Source organism: Hemitrygon akajei, unplaced genomic scaffold, assembly GCF_048418815.1.
Source record: "Hemitrygon akajei unplaced genomic scaffold, sHemAka1.3 Scf000156, whole genome shotgun sequence".
NCBI lineage: Eukaryota > Metazoa > Chordata > Chondrichthyes > Myliobatiformes > Dasyatidae > Hemitrygon > Hemitrygon akajei.
In genome coordinates this window covers 6,285-18,474 of record NW_027332042.1, presented here as the reverse complement: position 1 = coordinate 18,474, position 12,190 = coordinate 6,285, and the positions used below count along the sequence as shown (strand labels likewise).

Below are 12,190 nucleotides of genomic sequence, written 5' to 3'. Positions count from 1 at the left end.
ACCAGAGGACACAGATAGAGTGGATGTGGAGAGGATGTTTCCTATAGTGGGGGAGTCTAGGACCAGAGGACACAGATAGAGTGGATGTGGAGAGGATGTTTCCTATAGTGGGGGAGTCTAGGACCAGAGGACACAGATAGAGTGGATGTGGAGAGGATGTTTCCTATAGTCGGGGAGTCTAGGACCAGAGGACACAGATAGAATGGATGTGGGGAGGATGTTTCCTATAGTGGGGGAGTCACTGGGTATATTTGAAGTGGATGTTGATAGGTTTTTGATTAGTCAGGGCGTGATTATGGGGAGACAGGAGAATGGGGTTGAGAGGGATAATAAATAAGCTGTGATGGGCCAAATGGCCTAATTTATTATCTCTCTCAAACCCATTCGCCAGCCTTCTCTCCATAGCTTTAACATCCTGGCTAATGTAAAAACGAGCAGCTTCCACTTTAAATATACCCAGTGACTTGGCTGTGTGTGGCAGTGAGATCCCCAGATCCAACACACTAAAGAAATTCTTCCTCATCTCTTTTAAAAAGTATAGGAATGTCCCTTTCTGAAGATGTGTCCTCTTGGTCCAAGACTCCCCCACTATAGGAAATATCCTCTCCACATCCACTCTATCTGTGTCCTCTGGTCCTAGACTCCCCACTATAGGAAACATCCTCTCCACATCCACTCTATCTGTGTCCTCTGGTCCTAGACTCCCCCACTATAGGAAACATCCTCTCCACATCCACTCTATCTGTGTCCTCTGGTCCTAGATTCCCCCACTATAGGAAACATCCTCTCCTCATCCACTCTATCTGTGCCCTCTGGTCCTAGACTCCCCCAGTATAGGAATCATCCTCTCCACATCCACTCTATCTGTGTCCTCTGGTCCTAGACTCCCCCAGTATAGGAATCATCCTCTACACCCACACTGTCTAGGCCTTTCAATATTTGATAGGTTTCAATGAGATCGTTTCCCCCACCCCTCATTCTTCTAAACTTCAGTGAGTACAGGTCCAGAGCCATCAAATGCTCCTCCTACGTTACCCCTTTCATTCCTGGGATCGTTCTTACGAACCTCCTCTGAGTCCTCTCTATTGGCAGTACATCCTTTCTCAAATAAGGGCCTAAAATTGCTCACAATACTGCAGATGTGGTCTGACCGAAGCCTTACAAAGCCTCAGCATTACATTTTTGCTTTATATGCTAGTCGCCTGGAAATGAATGCTGACGTGACCTCACCACCGTCTCAATTCGCTCTTCATTTAGAAAGTAATCTGCGCCTTTATTCCCCGTACTATCCTTCCGTCACTTTGTCCATTTTCCTCATCTGTCTGAGTCCTTCCTCAACACTACCTGCCCCTCCACTGGGCTCTGTATCATGAGTTCTGTCTATGAAATATTGAATGTGACAAGAAGCTGATGCAGTCTGACCGTTCCGTACGCGGTACATCACGTTCAAACAAAGGGGAAGAGCGCCAGAGCGCAGGTCAGGGGCCCCAGAGGGCCAAACGGCAGGATCTGCGGGGTTGTTCACCACCTCATTCGCTCCTGTCTCCTGCAGGATATCAACAGCCTGAACAAACAGATCGCACAACTGCAAGACTTTGTCAGAGCCAAGGGGAGCCAAAACGGGCGCCACTTACAGACACATTCCAACACCATCGTGGTCTCGCTACAGGTAAACCGGCCTACGTCCCCGAGCCCGCGAGGAACGCCAGCGTCCCGTCCGCTCTGAGCCCAGCGGTGCCTGTGCTGAGAAATGTTTAACCTGTTCCTTCCTTCCCTCTTGCAGTCCAGACTGGCCTCCATGTCAAACGACTTCAAATCGGTTCTTGAAGTGAGGACAGAGGTAATGGACATTGCTTTTCCTGTAGTGTGTTTAGTGTGCTGTGACTGGGAGTGGCAGGGTCTTTGAAATACAAGAAGGGTGGTGGTAGAGAAAGCAATAGAATCAGGTACAGGAGCCTCAGGTCCCACACCACCAGGTTCAGGAACAGTTATTACCCCTCAACCATCAGGCTGCTGAACCAGTGAGGATAACCTCAACTCTGAACTGATTCCATCGGGAAGGAGGTACAGGAGCCTCAGGTCCCACACCACCAGGTTCAGGATCAGTTATTACCCCTCAACCATCAGGCTCCTGAACCAGTGAGGATAACCTCAACTCTGAACTGATTCCATCGGGAAGGAGGTACAGGAGCCTCAGGTCCCACACCACCAGGTTCAGGAACAGTTATTACCCCTCAACCATCAGGCTGCTGAACCAGTGAGGATAACCTCAACTCTGAACTGATTCCATCGGGAAGGAGGTACAGGAGCCTCGGGTCCCACACCATCAGGTTCAGGAACAGTTATTACCCCTCAACCATCAGGCTCCTGAACCAGTGAGGATAACCTCAACTCTGAACTGATTCCATCGGGAAGGAGGTACAGGAGCCTCAGGTCCCACACCACCAGGTTCAGGAACAGTTATTACCCCTCAACCATCAGGCTCCTGAACCAGTGAGGATAACCTCAACTCTGAACTGATTCCATCGGGAAGGAGGTACAGGAGCCTCAGTCCCACACCACCAGGTTCAGGAACAGTTATTACCCCTCAACCATCAGGCTCCTGAACCAGTGGGGATAACCTCAACTCTGAACTGATTCCATCGGGAAGGAGGTACAGGAGCCTCAGGTCCCACACCACCAGGTTCAGGAACAGTTATTACCCCTCAACCATCAGGCTCCTGAACCAGTGGGGATAACCTCAACTCTGAACTGATTCCATCGGGAAGGAGGTACAGGAGCCTCAGGTCCCACACCACCAGGTTCAGGAACAGTTATTACCCCTCAACCATCAGGCTCCTGAACCAGTGAGGATAACCTCAACTCTGAACTGATTCCATCGGGAAGGAGGTACAGGAGCCTCAGGTCCCACACCACCAGGTTCAGGAACAGTTATTACCCCTCAACCATCAGGCTCCTGAACCAGTGAGGATAACCTCAACTCTGAACTGATTCCATCGGGAAGGAGGTACAGGAGCCTCAGGTCCCACACCACCAGGTTCAGGAACAGTTATTACCCCTCAACTATTTTTGGACAGTTTATCATCTTTTGCACATTGGTTCTTAGTCAGTCTTTGTTAATGTATAGTTGTTCATAAATTGTAATTTCTTTATCTTCCTGTCAATGCCTGCAAGGAAGTGAAGCTCAAGAGTGTATATGGATAATAAATTTATTTTGAACTTTGAGCTCGTGTTCAAAAGACACATGAGAAGGTTCATCGATAGGAAAGATCTGGATGATGTGGACCAAACAGGACTAGCTCGGCATGGTTGAGTTGGACTGAAGGACTTGGTTCTGTTCTGTATATTCAGCCTGTCTGGATCTCAGCCCCAAATGTCAACTTTTTATCCCCCTCCTGGAGCTGCCTAACACGCCGAGTTCCTCCAGCACTTTGTGTGTTGCTGTGGCCAACCTCTCCAAGTAGCTGTTCCAGACAGCATCCTGGTGAACCGCTTCTGTACGCGCTCGACAGTGGCAGAGTCGCGTGGCGGTTAGCATAACGTTAATAAATCAGCCATGACAGAACGGCGGAGCAGGCTCGGTGGCCGAATTCTGCTCCCCTCACTGTTACCGTGCCCGCAGACGGAGAAAAGAAATTAATTTGGCAGTGCGGGCTGTAGTTAAAATCAACCCTTCCTGTAATGGGGTGACCAGGATGGCACACAAAGCTCCCAAGTGTGCCCGGACCGAAGAGCTGGTGGAGTGAAGGCAGAAGGCAGCCCGGCGTTCGGTGGGTATTTCATAAATACCCGGTGCTTCCATGTCCTCGTCTGTGATGAAGTTATCCCAGCTTCATCAGCGTGTTAACCGGGTAGTCCCGCCAACAGGAATTGGGGAGCTCGTGCCAGTGAACCTAATCTTTATCCCTGCCGATCTGAGGACTGGTCGGGCGTTTTCCTTGTGGTCCCCTTCACCCATCACCTGGTACGATTAGCAGCCTCACTGATAGGCAGTGAAAAGCTGGAGCATTGTCACAGAAAGCTGCCAGGATAGCATTAGATCACAGTACAAGTCTCTCGGCCCACGATGTGCCGATCTTTTGGCCTATTCCAAGATCAGTATAACCCTTCATTTTTCTCTCAACCATGTGCCAATCTGAGTCTTTTAAATGCCCCTGCTTTACCTGCCTCTACCACCACCCCTGGCAGGGCATTCCACACACCCACCATTCTCTGTGTTTTAAAAACAAACTCCAGGCTCTGACATTATAGCAGCCATTTCCACCCTGGGATGAGTCTCTGATTGTCCACTTGATCATTGCCTCAGCGTCTTGCACCTCTGCTGTCAGCTGTTGCCCTCCTTCGCTCAAAAGAGATGCCCTAGCTTCATAAGATGTGCCCTCTAGTCAACCTTACAAATGTTGAAAGGTCTAGATAGAGTGGATGTGGTAGGGGTGTCTAGGACCAGAGGACACAGCTTGCAAATATAGGGATGTCCATTTAGAACAGATGAGGAGAAATTTCTGTAGCCGGAGGGTGGCGAATCTGACACTGCAGGGGCAAGAAGTGCCTTCCACCTCCCTTAGTCTTCACCCTGCTACCCAGTACACGAACGTAAAGAACATCTGCAGACGCTGGGTATCCAAAGCAACTCACACAAAATGCAGGAGGAACTCAGCCGGTCAGGCAACATCTATGGAAATGAATAAACAGTCAATGTTTCGGGCCGAGACCCTTCAGCAGGATCTGAAGAAGGGTTTCGGCCCGAAATGTCAACTGTTCACTCTTTTCCATATATGCTGCCTGGCCTGCTGAGATCCTCCAACATTTTTGTGTGTGTGGTAAAGGAGAACTGAGTGATTGTTATTACAAATCCAATGCAGCATTAAAAAACAAGTTTATAAAAATACACAAAAAGATCACAATAAATTTACTATAAAACACAAATTAACTGCTGAACGTGTATCCAAGAACCATAATCGAATCAATGAAAGACAGTGTCCCACAGGACGGATAAACAATCAATGTGCAAAAGACGACAAAAAGAAAAAAAACTATTAGTAACAGATAAATAAGCAATAAATATCGAGAACGTGAGATGAAGAGTCCTCGAAATGTCCCCATTTTCAGTGATGGGGTGAGTGAAGTTATCCACACTGGTTCAGGAGCCTGATGTTTGAGGGGTAATAACTGTTCCTGATCCTGGAGGTGTGGGACCTGAGGCTCCTGTACCTGAGAAGAGAGCAGGTCCTGAAAGGTGGGTCCTTGCTGGTGGATGCTGCTTTCCTACAACACCAAACCCTAATCCTAATGTCGATGTGCTCAGTGGTGGGGAGGGCTTTACCCGTGATGGTCTGGGCCGTATCCAGTACTTGTAGGATTTTCCATTCAAGGGCATTGGTGTTTCCACACCAGGTGGGGCTGTGACCAGTTAATGTACTCTGCACTGCAGTTTTGATGTGACGAACTTATAAGTGACTCTTGGCCAGAGGAACTCTTCTGTGTAACAGCAGGGCTTCTGAATCAGAATTAGAGTAGGTATCTAAACAGCTGGCCGAGGGATTTGCAAAGAATGTGGACGCTGGATGAGTTTCCCAAGTGCCCCTCCCCACCCAACAAGGGCACGCCACCCCAGTTACACCCAAGTGGCCATAACCCGTATGTCTTTGGGAGCGGCTGCATCATTGTGTGGTATGAAAGCGGCCAGGCAGGACCCTACACTGAGAGGATGGCTGGGTCTCTCTCCCCCGAATAGTGACATTTACTGGGAGCATTGCAGACAAAGGGCCCGAGCGTCCATCCCATCCCGCAATCTCTCTGACCCCCTGCCCTCAGGAGAGAGGTACAGGAGCATCAGACTGGGTAACAGCTTCCTCCTGTGACCCTGCCAGCCCCGAGGAGCCGTCACTTGCACAGCGATCTGCTTACTGTTTCGCTGTGCAGTGCGCTACAGGCAGCTCGAATTGTATTTTATTATTTTGGTGTCTGTGCTGTGTGGGTGACCGTGGTCCAGAGGAGTGTTGTTAGGTTTGGTTGTACATATGTACAGTCAGATGACGATAAACTTTGGACTGGAGCGTCTGGAGGAAACCCCTGTAGTCACAGGGAAAACGTACACACTCTTAAAGACGGTGCTGGGAATCGACCCCAGTTCACTGGTGCTGTAACCGCTAGACTACCAGGCTGCCCCAGAATCAACACTGGAAGCAGGGGTGCTGTCTCTGGGACACGGGTCACTGTAGGGGGGTATAGACAGGGAGAACAGGACCAACACAGTTCAGTGTGTAAGGGGTGGCAATGTGGAGCACACACTGGGGGGGGGCGTCGTTTGACCTTTTAAAATTATTTGTTCTCTCCCCGACCAACAGAACCTCAAAATGCAACGTAACAGGAGAGAACAGTTTTCACTAGCCACGGTATCCAGTCTCCCTCCTTCGGCCGCTAACGGTTACGGTAAGCACCTTGCATTCTCGATTGTTGCACGTCAGGGAGCAATGTCAGAGCAGAATTGTGGACAGGGGGACCCAGGAGCAGCACTGAAGGTCCGGTGTAACCTCCTCTACATCGGTGAGGCCTGGTGTAAATTGATCAGCCTCTATCAGGATGTTAAAGCGTGTTCCTTCAGTGAATCGGGGCTGGGACCCTTCTCTGATCAGCAAAGAGGCTCCTGAGCCTCATGTCCAGCTGGTCATTCTGCCTAATTCCACCATCTATGGCACTCTATCCAGGAGAGGGCTCACTGTCTCCACGAGTCCCTCGTCCACTCGTCCCTGCCCTCTGACATCTAAACCAGCACCTCTGCCTCACTCTCTCCACTCGTCCCTCGTCCACTCGTCCCTGCCCTCTGCCATCTAAACCAGCACCTCTGCCTCACTCTCTCCACGAGTCCCTCGTCCACTCGTCCCTGCCCTCTGCCATCTAAACCAGCACCTCTGCCTCACTCTCTCCACGAGTCCCTCGTCCACTCGTCCCTGCCCTCTGACATCTAAACCAGCACCTCTGCCTCACTCTCTCCACGAGTCCCTCGTCCACTCGTCCCTGCCCTCTGCCATCTAAACCAGCACCTCTGCCTCACTCTCTCCACGAGTCCCTCGTCCACTCGTCCCTGCCCTCTGACATCTAAACCAGCACCTCTGCCTCACTCTCTCCACGAGTCCCTCGTCCACTCGTCCCTGCCCTCTGCCATCTAAACCAGCACCTCTGCCTCACTCTCTCCACGAGTCCCTCGTCCACTCGTCCCTGCCCTCTGACATCTAAACCAGCACCTCTGCCTCACTCTCTCCACGAGTCCCTCGTCCACTCGTCCCTGCCCTCTGACATCTAAACCAGCACCTCTGCCTCACTCTCTCCACGAGTCCCTCGTCCACTCGTCCCTGCCCTCTGCCATCTAAACCAGCACCTCTGCCTCACTCTCTCCACTCGTCCCTCGTCCACTCGTCCCTGCCCTCTGACATCTAAACCAGCACCTCTGCCGCACTCTCTCCACTCGTCCCTCGTCCACTCGTCCCTGCCCTCTGACATCTAAACCAGCACCTCTGCCTCACTCTCTCCACTCGTCCCTCGTCCACTCGTCCCTGCCCTCTGACATCTAAACCAGCACCTCTGCCTCACTCTCTCCACGAGTCCCTCGTCCACTCGTCCCTGCCCTCTGACATCTAAACCAGCACCTCTGCCTCACTCTCTCCACGAGTCCCTCGTCCACTCGTCCCTGCCCTCTGCCATCTAAACCAGCACCTCTGCCTCACTCTCTCCACTCGTCCCTCGTCCACTCGTCCCTGCCCTCTGACATCTAAACCAGCACCTCTGCCTCACTCTCTCCACGAGTCCCTCGTCCACTCGTCCCTGCCCTCTGCCATCTAAACCAGCACCTCTGCCTCACTCTCTCCACGAGTCCCTCGTCCACTCGTCCCTGCCCTCTGACATCTAAACCAGCACCTCTGCCTCACTCTCTCCACGAGTCCCTCGTCCACTCGTCCCTGCCCTCTGACATCTAAACCAGCACCTCTGCCTCACTCTCTCCACGAGTCCCTCGTCCACTCGTCCCTCGTCCACTCGTCCCTGCCCTCTGCCATCTAAACCAGCACCTCTGCCTCACTCTCTCCACTCGTCCCTCGTCCACTCGTCCCTGCCCTCTGACATCTCAACCAGCACCTCTGCCTCACTCTCTCCACGAGTCCCTCGTCCACTCGTCCCTGCCCTCTGACATCTAAACCAGCACCTCTGCCTCACTCTCTCCACTCGTCCCTCGTCCACTCGTCCCTGCCCTCTGCCATCTAAACCAGCACCTCTGCCTCACTCTCTCCACGAGTCCCTCGTCCACTCGTCCCTGCCCTCTGCCATCTAAACCAGCACCTCTGCCTCACTCTCTCCACTCGTCCCTCGTCCACTCGTCCCTGCCCTCTGACATCTAAACCAGCACCTCTGCCTCACTCTCTCCACTCGTCCCTCGTCCACTCGTCCCTGCCCTCTGACATCTAAACCAGCACCTCTGCCTCACTCTCTCCACGAGTCCCTCGTCCACTCGTCCCTGCCCTCTGCCATCTAAACCAGCACCTCTGCCTCACTCTCTCCACGAGTCCCTCGTCCACGAGTCCCTGCCCTCTGCCATCTAAACCAGCACCTCTGCCTCACTCTCTCCACTCGTCCCTCGTCCACTCGTCCCTGCCCTCTGACATCTAAACCAGCACCTCTGCCGCACTCTCTCCACTCGTCCCTCGTCCACTCGTCCCTGCCCTCTGACATCTAAACCAGCACCTCTGCCTCACTCTCTCCACTCGTCCCTCGTCCACTCGTCCCTGCCCTCTGACATCTAAACCAGCACCTCTGCCTCACTCTCTCCACTCGTCCCTCGTCCACTCGTCCCTGCCCTCTGACATCTAAACCAGCACCTCTGCCTCACTCTCTCCACGAGTCCCTCGTCCACTCGTCCCTGCCCTCTGCCATCTAAACCAGCACCTCTGCCTCACTCTCTCCACTCGTCCCTCGTCCACTCGTCCCTGCCCTCTGACATCTAAACCAGCACCTCTGCCTCACTCTCTCCACGAGTCCCTCGTCCACTCGTCCCTGCCCTCTGCCATCTAAACCAGCACCTCTGCCTCACTCTCTCCACGAGTCCCTCGTCCACTCGTCCCTGCCCTCTGACATCTAAACCAGCACCTCTGCCTCACTCTCTCCACGAGTCCCTCGTCCACTACGTCCCTGCCCTCTGACATCTAAACCAGCACCTCTGCCTCACTCTCTCCACTCGTCCCTCGTCCACTCGTCCCTGCCCTCTGCCATCTAAACCAGCACCTCTGCCTCACTCTCTCCACGAGTCCCTCGTCCACGAGTCCCTCGTCCACCTCGTCCCTGCCCTCTGCCATCTAAACCAGCACCTCTGCCTCACTCTCTCCACTCGTCCCTCGTCCACTCGTCCCTGCCCTCTGCCATCTAAACCAGCACCTCTGCCTCACTCTCTCCACGAGTCCCTCGTCCACATCGTCCCTGCCCCTCTGCCATCTAAACCAGCACCTCTGCCTCACTCTCTCCACGAGTCCCTCGTCCACTCGTCCCTGCCCTCTGCCATCTAAACCAGCACCTCTGCCTCACTCTCTCCACGAGTCCCTCGTCCACTCGTCCCTGCCCTCTGACATCTAAACCAGCACCTCTGCCTCACTCTCTCCACGAGTCCCCTCGTCCCACTCGTCCCTGCCCTCTGCCATCTAAACCAGCACCTCTGCCTCACTCTCTCCACGAGTCCCTCGTCCACTCGTCCCTGCCCTCTGCCATCTAAACCAGCACCTCTGCCTCACTCTCTCCACGAGTCCCTCGTCCACTCGTCCCTGCCCTCTGACATCTAAACCAGCACCTCTGCCTCACTCTCTCCACGAGTCCCTCGTCCACTCGTCCCTGCCCTCTGACATCTAAACCAGCACCTCTGCCTCACTCTCTCCACGAGTCCCTCGTCCCACTCGTCCCTGCCCTCTGCCATCTAAACCAGCACCTCTGCCTCACTCTCTCCACTCGTCCCTCGTCCACTCGTCCCTGCCCTCTGACATCTAAACCAGCACCTCTGCCGCACTCTCTCCACTCGTCCCTCGTCCACTCGTCCCTGCCCTCTGACATCTAAACCAGCACCTCTGCCTCACTCTCTCCACTCGTCCCTCGTCCACTCGTCCCTGCCCTCTGACATCTAAACCAGCACCTCTGCCTCACTCTCTCCACGAGTCCCTCGTCCACTCGTCCCTGCCCTCTGACATCTAAACCAGCACCTCTGCCTCACTCTCTCCACGAGTCCCTCGTCCACCTCGTCCCTGCCCTCTGCCATCTAAACCAGCACCTCTGCCTCACTCTCTCCACTCGTCCCTCGTCCACTCGTCCCTGCCCTCTGACATCTAAACCAGCACCTCTGCCTCACTCTCTCCACGAGTCCCTCGTCCACATCGTCCCTGCCCTCTGCCATCTAAACCAGCACCTCTGCCTCACTCTCTCCACGAGTCCCTCGTCCACATCGTCCCTGCCCTCTGACATCTAAACCAGCACCTCTGCCTCACTCTCTCCACGAGTCCCTCGTCCACTCGTCCCTGCCCTCTGACATCTAAACCAGCACCTCTGCCTCACTCTCCTCCACGAGTCCCTCGTCCACTCGTCCCTGCCCTCTGCCATCTAAACCAGCACCTCTGCCTCACTCTCTCCACGAGTCCCTCGTCCACTCGTCCCTCGTCCACTCGTCCCTGCCCTCTGCCATCTAAACCAGCACCTCTGCCTCACTCTCTCCACTCGTCCCTCGTCCACTCGTCCCTGCCCTCTGCCATCTAAACCAGCACCTCTGCCTCACTCTCTCCACGAGTCCCTCGTCCACTCGTCCCTGCCCCTCTGCCATCTAAACCAGCACCTCTGCCTCACTCTCTCCACGAGTCCCTCGTCCACTCGTCCCTGCCCTCTGCCATCTAAACCAGCACCTCTGCCTCACTCTCTCCACGAGTCCCTCGTCCACTCGTCCCTGCCCTCTGACATCTAAACCAGCACCTCTGCCTCACTCTCTCCACGAGTCCCTCGTCCACTCGTCCCTGCCCTCTGCCATCTAAACCAGCACCTCTGCCTCACTCTCTCCACTCGTCCCTCGTCCACTCGTCCCTGCCCTCTGCCAACTAAACCAGCACCTCTGCCTCACTCTCTCCACGAGTCCCTCGTCCACTCGTCCCTGCCCCTCTGACATCTAAACCAGCACCTCTGCCTCACTCTCTCCACTCGTCCCTCGTCCACTCGTCCCTGCCCTCTGCCATCTAAACCAGCACCTCTGCCTCACTCTCTCCACGAGTCCCTCGTCCACTCGTCCCTGCCCTCTGACATCTAAACCAGCACCTCTCTGCCTCACTCTCTCCACGAGTCCCTCGTCCACTCGTCCCTGCCCTCTGACATCTAAACCAGCACCTCTGCCTCACTCTCTCCACGAGTCCCTCGTCCACTCGTCCCTGCCCTCTGACATCTAAACCAGCACCTCTGCCTCACTCTCTCCACGAGTCCCTCGTCCACTCGTCCCTGCCCTCTGACATCTAAACCAGCACCTCTGCCTCACTCTCTCCACGAGTCCCTCGTCCACTCGTCCCTGCCCTCTGACATCTAAACCAGCACCTCTGCCTCACTGTCTCCACGAGTCCCTCGTCCACTCGTCCCTGCCCTCTGACATCTAAACCAGCACCTCTGCCTCACTCTCTCCACGAGTCCCTCGTCCACTCGTCCCTGCCCTCTGCCATCTAAACCAGCACCTCTGCCTCACTCTCTCCACGAGTCCCTCGTCCACTCGTCCCTGCCCTCTGACATCTAAACCAGCACCTCTGCCTCACTCTCTCCACGAGTCCCTCGTCCACTCGTCCCTGCCCTCTGACATCTAAACCAGCACCTCTGCCTCACTCTCTCCACGAGTCCCTCGTCCACTCGTCCCTGCCCTCTGCCATCTAAACCAGCACCTCTGCCTCACTCTCTCCACTCGTCCCTCGTCCACTCGTCCCTGCCCTCTGACATCTAAACCAGCACCTCTGCCTCACTCTCTCCACTCGTCCCTCGTCCACTCGTCCCTGCCCTCTGCCATCTAAACCAGCACCTCTGCCTCACTCTCTCCACGAGTCCCTCGTCCACTCGTCCCTGCCCTCTGACATCTAAACCAGCACCTCTGCCTCACTCTCTCCACGAGTCCCTCGTCCACTCGTCCCTGCCCTCTGACATCTAAACC

At 54.5% G+C, this 12,190-nt stretch overlaps 1 protein-coding gene across 1 annotated transcript in view; it reads left to right on the top strand.

The window, feature by feature from the left end:
- Nucleotides 1–6,432, top strand: part of LOC140724061 (syntaxin-5-like) — a gene marked incomplete at its 3' end in the record, with an annotated part of 49,208 nt that extends 42,776 nt beyond the window's left edge. The window contains exons 6-8 of the mRNA XM_073038545.1: nucleotides 1,553–1,669; nucleotides 1,784–1,840; nucleotides 6,348–6,432. Coding sequence (XP_072894646.1) covers nucleotides 1,553–1,669; nucleotides 1,784–1,840; nucleotides 6,348–6,432 — 259 coding nt within the window. The remainder of the gene's footprint in view (nucleotides 1–1,552; nucleotides 1,670–1,783; nucleotides 1,841–6,347) is intronic.
- Between the last annotated feature and the right edge of the window lie 5,758 nt (nucleotides 6,433–12,190).